The sequence below is a fragment of the Oryctolagus cuniculus genome, chromosome 1 (genome assembly GCF_051225735.1).
Source record: "Oryctolagus cuniculus isolate XC-2025 breed Fujian yellow rabbit chromosome 1, ASM5122573v1, whole genome shotgun sequence".
In the NCBI taxonomy this organism is placed as follows: Eukaryota; Metazoa; Chordata; class Mammalia; order Lagomorpha; family Leporidae; genus Oryctolagus; species Oryctolagus cuniculus.
The window spans coordinates 235,388,107-235,400,385 of record NC_142867.1 but is presented as its reverse complement, the minus strand read 5'-3'; the positions used below and the strand labels follow the sequence as shown (position 1 = coordinate 235,400,385).

At 49.7% G+C, this 12,279-nt stretch overlaps 1 protein-coding gene across 12 annotated transcripts in view; it reads left to right on the top strand.

Moving 5' to 3' along the window:
- Positions 1 to 12,279, top strand: part of TSC1 (TSC complex subunit 1) — a 62,541-nt gene that overhangs the window by 21,944 nt on the left and 28,318 nt on the right. For all 12 annotated transcript variants that reach the window (XM_070058370.2, XM_070058360.2, XM_089322021.1 and 9 more), the window contains 5 exons: positions 2,299 to 2,402; positions 4,290 to 4,442; positions 6,605 to 6,749; positions 8,606 to 8,760; positions 9,049 to 9,122. In XM_070058370.2, coding sequence (XP_069914471.2) covers positions 2,299 to 2,402; positions 4,290 to 4,442; positions 6,605 to 6,749; positions 8,606 to 8,760; positions 9,049 to 9,122 — 631 coding nt within the window. The remainder of the gene's footprint in view (positions 1 to 2,298; positions 2,403 to 4,289; positions 4,443 to 6,604; positions 6,750 to 8,605; positions 8,761 to 9,048; positions 9,123 to 12,279) is intronic.

Genomic DNA, 12,279 nt, shown 5'->3' with positions numbered 1-12,279 from the left:
CTCTCCCAGCGCCATATTGTGGGAGAGCAGATGTATAGAATAAGTCTTAATTCGAGTAACAGTGTAGTCCGAGTTGCTCCCCACACCAAGTATTTCAAAGCAAATCCCAAACATATAATTTCAGTATGTTTATTTGATCATTTGAGAGGTGGAGAGAGAAAGACCCCTGCACCCCACATACTGAGGGCCCAGGCTGAAGCCGGGAGGCAGGAGCTGGGAATGCAACCAAATCTCCCACCTGGGTGGCAGGAAACCAGTTATTTGAGCCACCTGTCACTGCGGCCTTCCAGGGTCTGCATTAGCACTAAGTTACAGTTAGGAGCTGGAGTGGGGTGTGGAACCCGGCACTCTGCTACAGACTTGAGAATCTTAACTGCCGGACCACACACACTTCTCTTAAGTGGTGTTTAGTGAGGAAAGTGCTCAGCCTCTTTAATGAGAGAAACAAAACCTGAACAGTGCCCTTTGGTTACCAGGTTGGCAAAAATCAAATATGGGTCCTGTTAGCAAGAGAGTAATTGGGGGACATCATCAGTTTAGAAGCCATGCCCGGCAGGCACCGCAGCTCACTAGGCTAATCCTCTGCATTGTGGCGCCGGCACACCGGGTTCTGTCTCAGTTGCCCCTCTTCCGGTCCAGCTCTCTGCTGTGGCCCGGGAAGGCAGTGGAGGATGGCCCAAGTGCTTGGGCCCTGCCACCCACGTGGGAAACCAGGAGAAGCACCTGGCTCCCGGCTTCAGATCAGCGCAGTGCACCGACTGCAGCGCGCCAGCCGTGGCGGCCATTGGAGGGTGAACCAACGGTAAAGGAAGACCTTTCCCTCTGTCTCTCTCTCTCTCACTGTCCACTCTGTCAAAAAAAAAAAAAAAACAAAAAAAAAAAAACAAAAACACCATGCCATCCAGGCCACTCACAGAGATCTTAGTCTCATGATGGCCTTAAAGGAAATGTAGTGGGAAGTTGGAAAGCCCACGTCCCCTTCAGTAGGTGACTGGTTGAATTAAAGGTGTAGGACCACGCTGTGGTCAGTCAGAATGCTGAAGGTCATCGGTGCTGCCGTTGGCAGGTGTCTGCCACTCATCACTAAGTGGGAAAAAATAAGATATAGAAGCTTGTCTCTGTGGACCTGAGGGGTGTGTAAGTGTATGGGAGAGAGAGAGAGGGAGAGAGGAGGGATTATATGAATGGGAGACACATAGCACACTTTTTTTTTTAATTAATTTATTTGAAAGGCAGAGTTACAGAGAGGCAGAGGCAGGTGGGGGTCTTCCATCTGCTGGTTCACTCCCCAAATGGCCGCAGTGGCTGGAGCTGAACTGATCCAAAACCAGGATCCAGGAGCCTTTTCAGGGTCTTCCATGTGGGTTCGGGGGCCCAAGGACTTGTGCCACCTTCCACTACTTTCCCAGACCATATTAGAGAGCGGGATCGCAAGTGGAGCAGCCGGGACTTGAACCGGCGCCCATATGGGATGCTGGCAGTGCAGGTGGTGGCCATACCTGCTGCACAACAGCACTGGCCCCACATAGCAAACTTAAGGGTGTTTATCTCTAAGGATTTGGGGACACATTGGGAGGAGGACATTTTTCTATCTCACATACTTTTGTATCATCTAAATTTTTAATAATAGACAAGGATTATTCTAATTAAAGTAATAAAATATAAACGCATTTCATGTGCTTTTATGGATACTTAGGCTAATAAGCATGGAATTGTCCTATTGTTTGTCCTGAATGAAGTTAAGGAGGCTGAAATGTACTGCTTCAAAGCCGGCGCTGTGGCGAAACAGGTAAAGCTGTTGCCTGCAGTTGCTGGCATCCCATGTGAACGCCTTTTTGAGTCCTGGCTGCTCCTCTTCTGATCCAGCTCTCTGCTGTGGCCTGGGAAAGCAGTAGAAGATGGCCCAAGTGCTTGGGCCCCTAAACCCACGTGGGAGACCTGGAAGAAGCTCCTGGCTCCTGGCTTCGGATTGGTGCAGCTCTGGCCGTTGTGGCCATTTGGGCAGTGAACCAGTGGATGGAAGAGCTCTCTTTCTCTCTCTCCTCTCTCTCTCCCCTCTCCCCTCTCCCCTCTCCCCTCTCCCCTCTCCCCTCTCCCCTCTCTCCTCTCACTTCTCCCCTCTCTCCTCTCTTCCCTTCTCCCCTCTCTCTCTCCTCTCTGTGTATAACTTTTACTTGCAAATAAATGAATAAATCTTTAAAAAAAAGAAGTGTACTGCTCCACAAAACTTTGGGTAGCTTGAAAGAAACACTAGGATTGTTATAGGAGTGACTGTGACCAGTCCCTTTTGTTGTGCAGATCGTGGCCCTGTGCTTGTAAACGCCTTGGTGGATCATTACCTGGAAACCAGTTCTCAGCCGGTTTTGCACATCCTGACCACCTTGCAGGAGCCGCACGACAAGGTAACTGCTGGACGCACAGTGTGTGCCGCGGGAGGGTCCTGCCAGCTTCCAGGCCAGGCTCCGTGCGGCTGGGCCGGGGCTCAATCCCTGGCTTGTGTGTGCTGCGGGCGACTAGTGCATATGAAACTCATGAGTCAGGCCCATATTTCCTGGGAAGTTTACAAAATCAAACAGAGGGGCTTTTAAGTATCATGTGTTTAAAGGAATCTTACCATCCGATGCGGTAACTGTACAGTAATGGTGTGACCCCTGAGGTACACGTCTTTATACCTGTGCTTTGAATAGAGTTTTTAAACTCTTACCAACAAGGGGAAACCTAAGTGTTGATAACTAAGAGTCTAACTAATGAGTCCTGTTTCCTAGCACAAAGCTCTCAGAGAACTTACACATTTCCCTTTCGTTTGTGTGTGTGTGTGTGTGTGTGTGTGTGTGTGAGTAGCAAACACAGCGTCGTCATTTCAGACTTGGGAAGTTGTGATTAAACACGAGAGCAAATCCACTAGGATAGGAGGACCTTGCCAATGTGTGCGTCTTGTCTTATTTTCCTTCACTCTGGGCTGGACTCTGGCTTCTTCTACCTCGTTCTGTAAGGTGTCAGACTGTAGGCTGCCTTCATCGGGGTCCCCTCCTGACAGTAGCAGCCAAGCCCAGGGCAGCACCAGGGGTCACAGCAAGGGGTGGCCTGCTGAACTCCAGAGGGGCTGTCAAGTCTCCTCCCCTCCTGCAGACCTGTATTAGGATTATTTATTTATTTTTAAATATTTTCTTATTTATTTGAAAGGCAGAGCTACAGCGAGGCAGAGGCAGAAACAGAGAGAGAGAGGTCTTCCATCTGCTGGTTCTCTCCCCAGATGGCTGCAATGGCCGGAGCTGAGCCAATCCAAAGCCAGGAGCAAGGAGCTTCTTCCAGGTCTCCCACGTGGGTGCAGGGGCCTTAGGATTTGGGCCATCATCTGCTGCTTTCCCAGGCGCATTAGTAGGGAGCTAGATCAGAAGTGGAGCAGCTGGGGCTTGAACCGGCACCCACATGGGATGCCAGCACGGCAACTGGTGGCTTTACCTGCTGTGCCCCAGGATAATTTATTCTTTATTTCTTTATTTTAAAAAAGATTTATTTATTTGACAGAAAGGGAGAGAAAGATACTTTCCATCCTCTGGTTCGCTCCCCAAATGCCTGTAGTAGTCAGGGCTGGGCCAGGCCAAAGTCCAGACCCAGGAACTGTGTCCTGGTCCTCCACATGGGTGGCAGTGACCCAAGCACTTGGTCATCCAGTGCCTCCCAGGCACATGAGCCTGAAGCAGGATTGGAAGCACAGGCTAGCTGGGGCTCACCAGGCACTCCTGTGTGGGAGGTCCCAAATATTGGCTTCACCCGCTTGCCACGCCTGCCCCAGGCTCATTTTTGTTGAATTACCAGTGGACTGCCCTCTCTCAGGCTAATTGCAGCAGTGCTTTGTTTGCTAACTTGGTTTAGAAATCTTGAGTTTGATCTCTTTCCCAGCTTGACTGGCCTCACCGCAGAGGCAGACCTGAGAGGTTAGAGCCCTGGTCTCTGCCTTGTGTGCACCTGAGAGGTTAGAGCCCTGGTCTCTGCCTTGTGTGCACCTGAGAGGTTAGAGCCCTGGTCTCTGCCTTGTGTGCACCTGGGAGGTTAGAGCCCTGGTCTCTGCCTTGTGTGCACCTGAGAGGTTAGAGCCCTGGTCTCTGCCTTGTGTGCACCTGGGAGGTTAGAGCCCTGGTCTCTGCCTTGTGTTCACCTGAGAGGTTAGAGCCCTGGTCTCTGCCTTGTGTGCACCTGGGAGGTTAGAGCCCTGGTCTCTGCCTTGTGTTCACTTGATTGGTGTCACGTACATTCATGTGAGGGCTTCCCTTGTTCTGTGTTTTCAGCACCTCTTGGACAAGATTAATGAATATGTGGGCAAAGCCGCCACCCGCCTATCCATCCTCTCGTTACTGGGGCACGTCATCAGACTGCAGCCGTCCTGGAAGCATAAGCTCTCCCAAGCCCCTCTCCTGCCTTCGTTACTAAAATGTCTCAAGGTAGGGTGTCCGTAAGGTTTGAATGACGGCTTCATGAATGTAGTTTCTGAATTTTGAGTGACTTTAAGCAAACAAGTTAGATGCCAACTTTCAGAGTTTAAAACGTTCCAGGCAACTGGTTTTCCTCTCATGTGATGTGGTCCAGGTTGGTACTTAGTAAGTTCTCACATACTTCATTATGGGTAAGGAAATACAGTATTATTTCAGTCAGCTGGTTCAGTGAGGTCCAACTGAGTTGTCCAGTGTCTTTGACTTCATCCCTGTTCAGCCTTCCGCTGGTTGAAAGTTGGCTGGACTCTTCTTTTTAGAGAATCCCTGTTCCTAAAATCTCTTTCAGCTAATGCAGCTTAAAGGCTTTTTTAATTGTTAAGGAATATACTCTGGTTGCAGCTGTATTTATGATTTTGAAGTCCTATTGGGTTGTATACTGTTGCCTACACTGAATTTGGTGCATTTTTCTATGCAGGGAGTCAAAACCTGAGTAGAACTGTATGGTTTTAGCTTTGGCGGTGGCTTGCTGAAGCACTCAGGGCTATTTGCTTAATCTGTTTTAGTTCCTGGACTCGCACGTCCATACAGTAAGACAGTTGGTTGATAGTAACTGCCGGTGCCTCGCAGCAGTGTTTGTCTAGGGTGCAGTCCCCTGGATTCATCTGATCCACCTGATCCACCCGATCTTTGTGTCTGCCAGGAAGGGTCGCTGTCTTACTATCCCTGGTGGTGGGCCCCGAGGAGTCACATTGAAAAACTCGAGTTTAATATTAAGAAAAAACAGGAACAGTTTTTACAATTTAATATTTTTTAAGCAAATGAAATTCATGAGAATATAATTAGCTTTAGTTCAGATGGTCAAAGCTTGGGCTTCTGGAAGAGTTTTGCTGTTAATCTTGGTCTGTCACCCCAATATTGAGTTAGGATGTTTTGCTAAATGAGATGGAGGTTAGTCCTTTCTGCTGGGACTCATGATGCAGCCTCAGTTCCCCGCCCGGCTACTGCATTCTTCTCTCTAGGCCTGGAGTACCAAAGGCATGGTGCTCGATGTAAACGTTAAATACTTTCACAGCTTTGTTTCCAGACTCACAGATTTCTTTTCTAATTGGAATAATGGAAGTCTTAGCCTGCAGAATAGCCTTTTGATTAATATCTTTTTTTTTTTTAAAGATTTATTGTATTTATTTGAAAGAGTTACAGAGAGATATAGAGCCAGAGAGAGAGGTCTTGCATCTGCTGGTTCACTTCTCAAATGGCTGCAATGGCCATAGCTGCACCGATCTGAAGCCAGGAGCCAGGAGCTTCTTCTGGGTCTCCCACGCGGGTGCAGGGGCCCAAGGACTCGGGCCATCCTCCACTGCTTTCCCAGGCCACAGCAGAGAGCTGGGTCAGAAGTGGAGCAGCCGGGACTTGAACTTGCACCCATATGGGATGCTGGTGCTGCAGGCTGGGGCTTTAACCTGTTGTGCCACATTGCCAGCTCCAATATCTTGTGTCTTGAATCTGAATTTCAGTTATTTGGCAAACATCCATGCTTTAATAATGGATCAAATGAGCTGCTATGGCCAGTCTGAGTTAATTCATTATTCATTGGGTGTTAAATGTCTTCAGTTAGCTTGAAGTTATTTGACTTGACCTAAAAGCATCGTCTGTTATTTGCTGATTCTCACACCTGATCTTAGCCAAAAGGCTGAGAAGCGATATGTGCTGATTCTCTAAACACTGCTAGAAACTAAGTCCTTAAGTCGATTTGTTAGTTCTATAATTTTTTCTTAACTTAAACTTCTGTTGTAATCCTTTAAAAAGCAATGAATTGTCAATGTGTAGTGTGTTTTTAAAACTGCCTTAACAACACGTGAATATCTTAGGGTTTGGCTGACTATATGAAAACAGCAGTGCTTTTATGCAGTGCTCTGAGTAGGGCATCCCAGGACGTTAGGGCCTGGGAGTCCCCAAGTCCAGCTAAGCTCTCTCCCAGCTGAGCTGCTGAGGCGCCGACAGTGGGGAGTCAGAGCTCGGTGGTTTTCTTTTGGGTCTGTCTCAGTGTTGTCCTCTCAGATCCTGGGGGCAGGAAGTGAGGATGGGAGTGAGCTTGTCATCAGCGGCTCTTCAGTGTTGGGATCCCCTTCGCCGTGCCTGATGGCTGTGCTGTTTGGCCTCTGCCTCTGCAGATGGATACCGACGTCGTCGTCCTCACAACAGGCGTCTTGGTGTTGATAACCATGCTGCCGATGATTCCACAGTCGGGGAAACAGCACCTTCTTGACTTCTTTGATATTTTTGGCCGTCTTTCATCATGGTGCCTGAAGAAACCAGGTACAGATCTCCTTACCCCTGTCGGACCCTACTGGCTGAAGGCTTTCTTTGTTGATCAGCAGGCCGTGCACCATTAGGGAAAGGCGTAGGGAACTGTGTAGCTGGAAGGAGCAATTTTCTCCGGACACATGAGGAGACTGTGGGGTGTCCACTACGGGCATTTGTAAGAAGATGGCTGACAAGGCGCCTTCCGTGTCCTGTTGCCTTGGAGTGATTAGTTGTCAGAGAAACCAGGAGAATGATGTCAGACACCCCTGTGTGTGGCAGCAGCATTGGACTATGCTTGTGAAACCTGCCTGCTCTGCTGGTTTGAGGATAGGCCGTCAGGTTCCGATGGCCTGTGAGGGAAAGTGCAGCACGCCCTAACTTGTGTTTTGGTTCCAAACATATTAGGTGTCTTCCCCACCCCCCATAGGCAGGTAACACAGCCTTTCAGAGTGATTCAGGACCTGTGAGCCTGAGAGATCAGACTCTGGTAATCCCAGAGTGAGATACTCATATCAAAAGCACGAAATATGAAGACCTGCGGCTTCCTGTCCAGGATGCAGTAGAAGCACAGGCCCCTCCTTTTTAAAAATCGGTTTATTTATTTGAAAGGCAGAGAGAGTGTGTGCACTCCCCAAATAGCCGTAACAGCCAGGCTGAGGTGGGGAGCCAGACGTTCCATCTGGGTCTCCCACGTGGGTGACAGGATCCCGTGTACTTGTCTTCTGCCGCCTCGCAGGAGCACTGTCAGGAAGCTGGACCGGAAGCAGAGCAGCCGGGACTCAGACCAGCACTGGGGTAGGGGATGCCAGCCTCGCAAGCGGAGTCTTAAGCCGCTGCGCCACAGTGCTGGCCCTAGCACAGGCCCATTTGATACTAGTTTGTTTGTTTGTTTGTTTCTTTTTTTTTGACAGGCAGAGTTAGACAGTGAGAGAGAGAGACAGAGAGAAAGGTCCTCCCTCTGTTGGTTCACCCCACAAACTGCCAGTGCACCAAGCCGATCAGGAGCCAGGTGCTTCCTCCTGGTCTCCCATGGGGTGCAGGGCCCAAGGACCTGGGCCATCCTCCACTGCACTCCCGGGCCACAGCAGAGAGCTGGCCTGGAAAAGGAGCAACCGGGACAGGACTGGTGCACCACCAGGACCAGAACCCCAGGGTGTCGGCGCTGCAGGCAGAGGATTAGCCTTGATACTAGTTTCTTTAGTGGGGTGTTTGAGAGAAAGGATTGATCTGTCCATATTATGAAGGAGCTTTTTGTATGCTCTGGACACTGTTTCCATGGGGTCCAAGTAAGACTAGATTAACTGAATTTTCACTTTGTTCCACTCTTAGCTTTTTAAGCTAATGTCTGGTTAACAGTTTTCTCAGTGGTTATAGGTACGCATAGCTAAGGCTAAATACTGATTAAAAGGTTCTCTCTTGTTCACCATGTCCCAAATATTTGAATGTTTGTAAGTTATATACCAAGTATAGTGCAAGACACTGAGGACACAGCAGTGAGTAAGCCCGTCCTGTTCTCAGGGAATGCACGTTGAATTGCGCAGTGGAGGGGTATAATCACATTCAGAAAGAGCGACTCTCCTTGTAAAGGTAGTTCAGTGTTGTGAGAATACTTGGGGTCCTTTTTGGGTGACGACTGGAGGGAAGGGTGGAGATTGGGTCAGTGAGAGCCTCTGTGGGTCACAGAAATCGAGGGCATAGGGAGCCCTGGAGAGGTTTGAAGTAGGGGTTCTGGTGCCTTCAGATTTGCGTTTTAGAAGACTACCCTGTGTCTTTTACACACGTGTGACAAATACGGGCAGCCGCGCGCTCAGTCTGCTGTCACCTGTCAGCCTTGTGTCTGAGTGTCCTCTCCACGGCTGGCGTTGCAGGCCACGTGACGGAAATCTACCTGGTCCACCTCCACGCCAGTGTTTATGCGCTCTTTCATCGCCTCTACGGAATGTACCCTTGCAACTTCGTCTCCTTTCTGCGCTCTCACTACAGTATGAAGGAAAACTTGGAGACTTTTGAAGAGGTGGTCAAGGTAAAGAAAACCCTTTGTTTGTTAGCAGCGGCGCATGGGTGAGATAGACTGTGTTTCTAACTGTGTTAACTGGAGAGCAGCGGTCCAGCCTCTCCACTAAACCTCCCTGCATCTTCAGCCTGCTTCCCACCATACAGCTGCCTGTTCTCGACACTTGGTACAAATGGAATTGTACGTCTGTGTTGTAGTGTGTGGCAGTACTTTGTTCTTTCTCACTGTTGATATTCCATTGTGTGGATGTGCCGCAAAAATTCATCCTTTGTCAATTGTCAACCCAAACTCTTCCAGCCGATGATGGAGCACGTGCGAATTCATCCGGAGTTAGTGACTGGATCCAAGGACCATGAACTGGACCCTCGAAGGTACGGCAGCCGTCTGCAGAATGCTGTCAGAGGTTGAAAATGTGGGCTAGGAGATGTCCCTCTCGCGGTGTTCCTTGGGAATGCGGGTGTTCTGCTGACTGAGTTACTCCGTGCGCAAGGGCGTGCACAGCTGAGCCTGGTGTGAGCCTGAAGTATGCTCCTCAGTCATTTAGCAGAGTGGAGGCCCCCGGGCCCCAGAAAAATTAGCCCTTGAGGGGCTAGTAACTGCGTGAGGAGTGGCTGAAAACAAGTGGATTACAGAGAATCAGTATTTTCACTGGGTGGACTTCTTGGGTCCCTTTCTACCCTGCGTAGCCCAGTGCCTAACGCCCTCCCGAGACCCTGCACAAGTTCCCGAGTTTGTTCTCTGGAGAAACGGGACCCGCGTGGCTCCTGAGGTGAGGCCGCCAGCTGTGGCGATGACTGGAAATGTGAGGGAAGTAAAGAAACGCACAGCTGGAGCCCAGGGAGGCCCCCCTTGCCTCACTTCTCCAAGTGGAAGCCAGGCTTCTGCCCCCAGTAGGGGATTAGGCCTTTCGGGAAAACTGACGCCCAGATGTTGACCTTGACATTCAGGGATCTCCCACCGAAAAAGCCTTTTACCTGATCTCTGTGTAGTGAATCAGCTTAGAGCAACTTAGTGTGAGATGTATTTAGAGAAATGAAGAAAATGTACACATGAGGTTTAATTCTGACACGTGAGCACATGTACCCAGCACCCAGCTTGAAAGACAGACCCTGGGGCCAGTGTTGGCACAGTGGGTTATGCCACAACTCGTGATGCCCGTATCCCCATGGGGATGCTCTGCTTCCAAGCCAGCTTCCTGCTAATGTGCCTGTGAGGGCAGTGGATGATGGCCCAAATATTTCGGCCAGTGCCACCCCTGTGCTAGACCAGGGTGGAGTTCCTAGCTCCTGGTTTTGGCCTGGCTGTTGTGGCCATCTGGGGAGTGAATCAGCAGATGGAAGATCTCTATCTCTCCCTTTCTTTCTTTTGCTTTGCTCTTCAAGTAAATAAGTAAAATACAGAATATTACTACTAGTACCTTCGAAGTCCCTGTGGGAGCCCCCCCCCCCCCGTCCCTGTTCCCTCTCCCACCTTGGAAACAACTGCAGTTCGTGCTTTTCTGTTGGTCATTCTTTCACTTCTTGTAGCTTTATTATGTGTATTCTTTCGTTTTGACACACTGATCAGGAAGCAAGCCTTCTGAAGAAAGAGCAGTCTCTCACTGTTGGGTGAAGACCCAAGAGCCGAGAGAAGGAACAGTGCGTGAGTCCCGGTGTGGCCTCACCTTCTGGAGAGTGTACGGAGTCCCTTCAGGGAAGTGGTGCACAGGCCTGGGAGGGTTCACCCTCATCAGAGCATGTGGCAAAGGCGGTACCAGATGTGCTGCCAGACGGGGCCAGGAGAGGCTGTTGTGGCGGCTGCTCCTGCCCTGTAGACCAGGTCAGAGCAGAATCCTCCTGTGGAATGAGATGAGTCGCTCGGCTGCTCTGGCCGAGGAGGGGAGCGGGAGCTTCATCAGTACAGGTGAAGACAACTTAGCCAGGCTGTCGTTCAGGCCAGGTCAGCGGCTCTGTCCCTCAGCTAGGAGGACGGTACAGGACATTGGTGAGCTTGATGGCCTGCACCATGCCCGTTCTCCTGGCAGCTCTGAGCTGCCGTCCATGCTGCCGGGACTCTGTTGTCACCCTGTGCTCGTGGGGCTTCCCTTCTTCTCACTCCTGGGTGAACTCTCTCACTTCCCATGTCTCCTGCTTTGATCAAACCGCTCCTGGGTTCGATCAGCTCTATCCTCTGGTGGCTTTTGGAGAGAGGATGCAGTTGTTTACTTGGGTTTGGACTTCCAGGTCAGGAGTTGATCTTCAGTCACTTTTCCTGGGTCGCTTTGCTCCCAGTGTTGCTGCTGCAATCCGAAGAGGTCCTGAGCCTGTGTTTGCTGTGTGGAACTTGGTGGAGTGTTCTCTTTGTTGCTCTAATATTCTGAAGTTTCCTGGCCACGTGCCCTGACGTGCACCTGTTCTCTTTGTTCAACCTAGAAGCTCTTTGAGTTCTAGATTTCTTTAATTATTTTCTGCCTGACTTCCTCTCCTGTATTGTCCCTGCCTTTCCTTCCAGCACTGCTAGGATGCAGACCTAAATCTGCTGGAGTGGTTCTCCACTTTCCCTTGCTCTTCTGTTCTCCCTTTCTACCCCTTTGTTCTCCTTCCTGAGAATGCCCTCATCTTTGGTTCAGTCCTTCTGTTCTGGTCACCATTTCTACTCCCATGGTTTTAATGTGAGGAGTTTCTCGATGTTTATGGAAAATGTGTGTATGAAGAAGCTACACATGGATTTCAAACTTCTTTGTACCAAAAATAAACTCGTCCTTTTTTTTTTTTTTTTTTTTTTTGTAAAGATTTATTTATTTGAAAGAGCTACAGAGAGAGGAGAGACAGAGATCTTCTATCTGCTAATTCACTCCCCAGATGGTCGCAATAGCTAGTGCTGGTCTAGGCCAAGGCCAGGAGCCTGGAGCTTCATCTAGGTCTCCCACGTGAGTGGCTCAGGTCAAAACACTTGGGCCATCTTCCACTGCTTTTCCCAGGCCACCAGCAGGGAGCTGGATTGGAAGTGGGGCAGCCAGGTCTCAAACTGGTGCCCATATGGGGTGCCAGTGTCATGGGCGGCATCATTACATGCCAGCCCAAAACTTGTCTTTTTTTTTTTTTAATTTTATTTATTTATTTGAGAGGCAGCATTACAGAGAGAGAGAGAGAGAGGGAGAAAGATCTTCCATCTGCTGGTTCACTCCCCAAATGGCTGCAATGGCTGGAGCAGGACTGATCCAAAGCCAGGAACCAGGAGCTTCTTCTGGGTGTAGGACCCAAGCACTTGGGCCATCTTCTACTGCTTTCCCAGGCCACAGCAGAGAGCAGGATCAGAAGAGCAGCTGGGATACAAACTGGCGCCCATAGAGGATGCTGGTGCCGCAGGTGGAAGCTTAGCCTACTATACTACAGCGCTGGCCAAACTTGTCTTTTTTTTTTTTTTTCCAAAAATTTATTTTATTTATTTGAAAGAGTTACAGAGAGAGGTAAAGACAGAGATGGCGGGGTGGGGGGGGGGAGAGGAAGAGAGAGAGGTCTTCTATCTGCTGGTTCATTCCCCAAATGG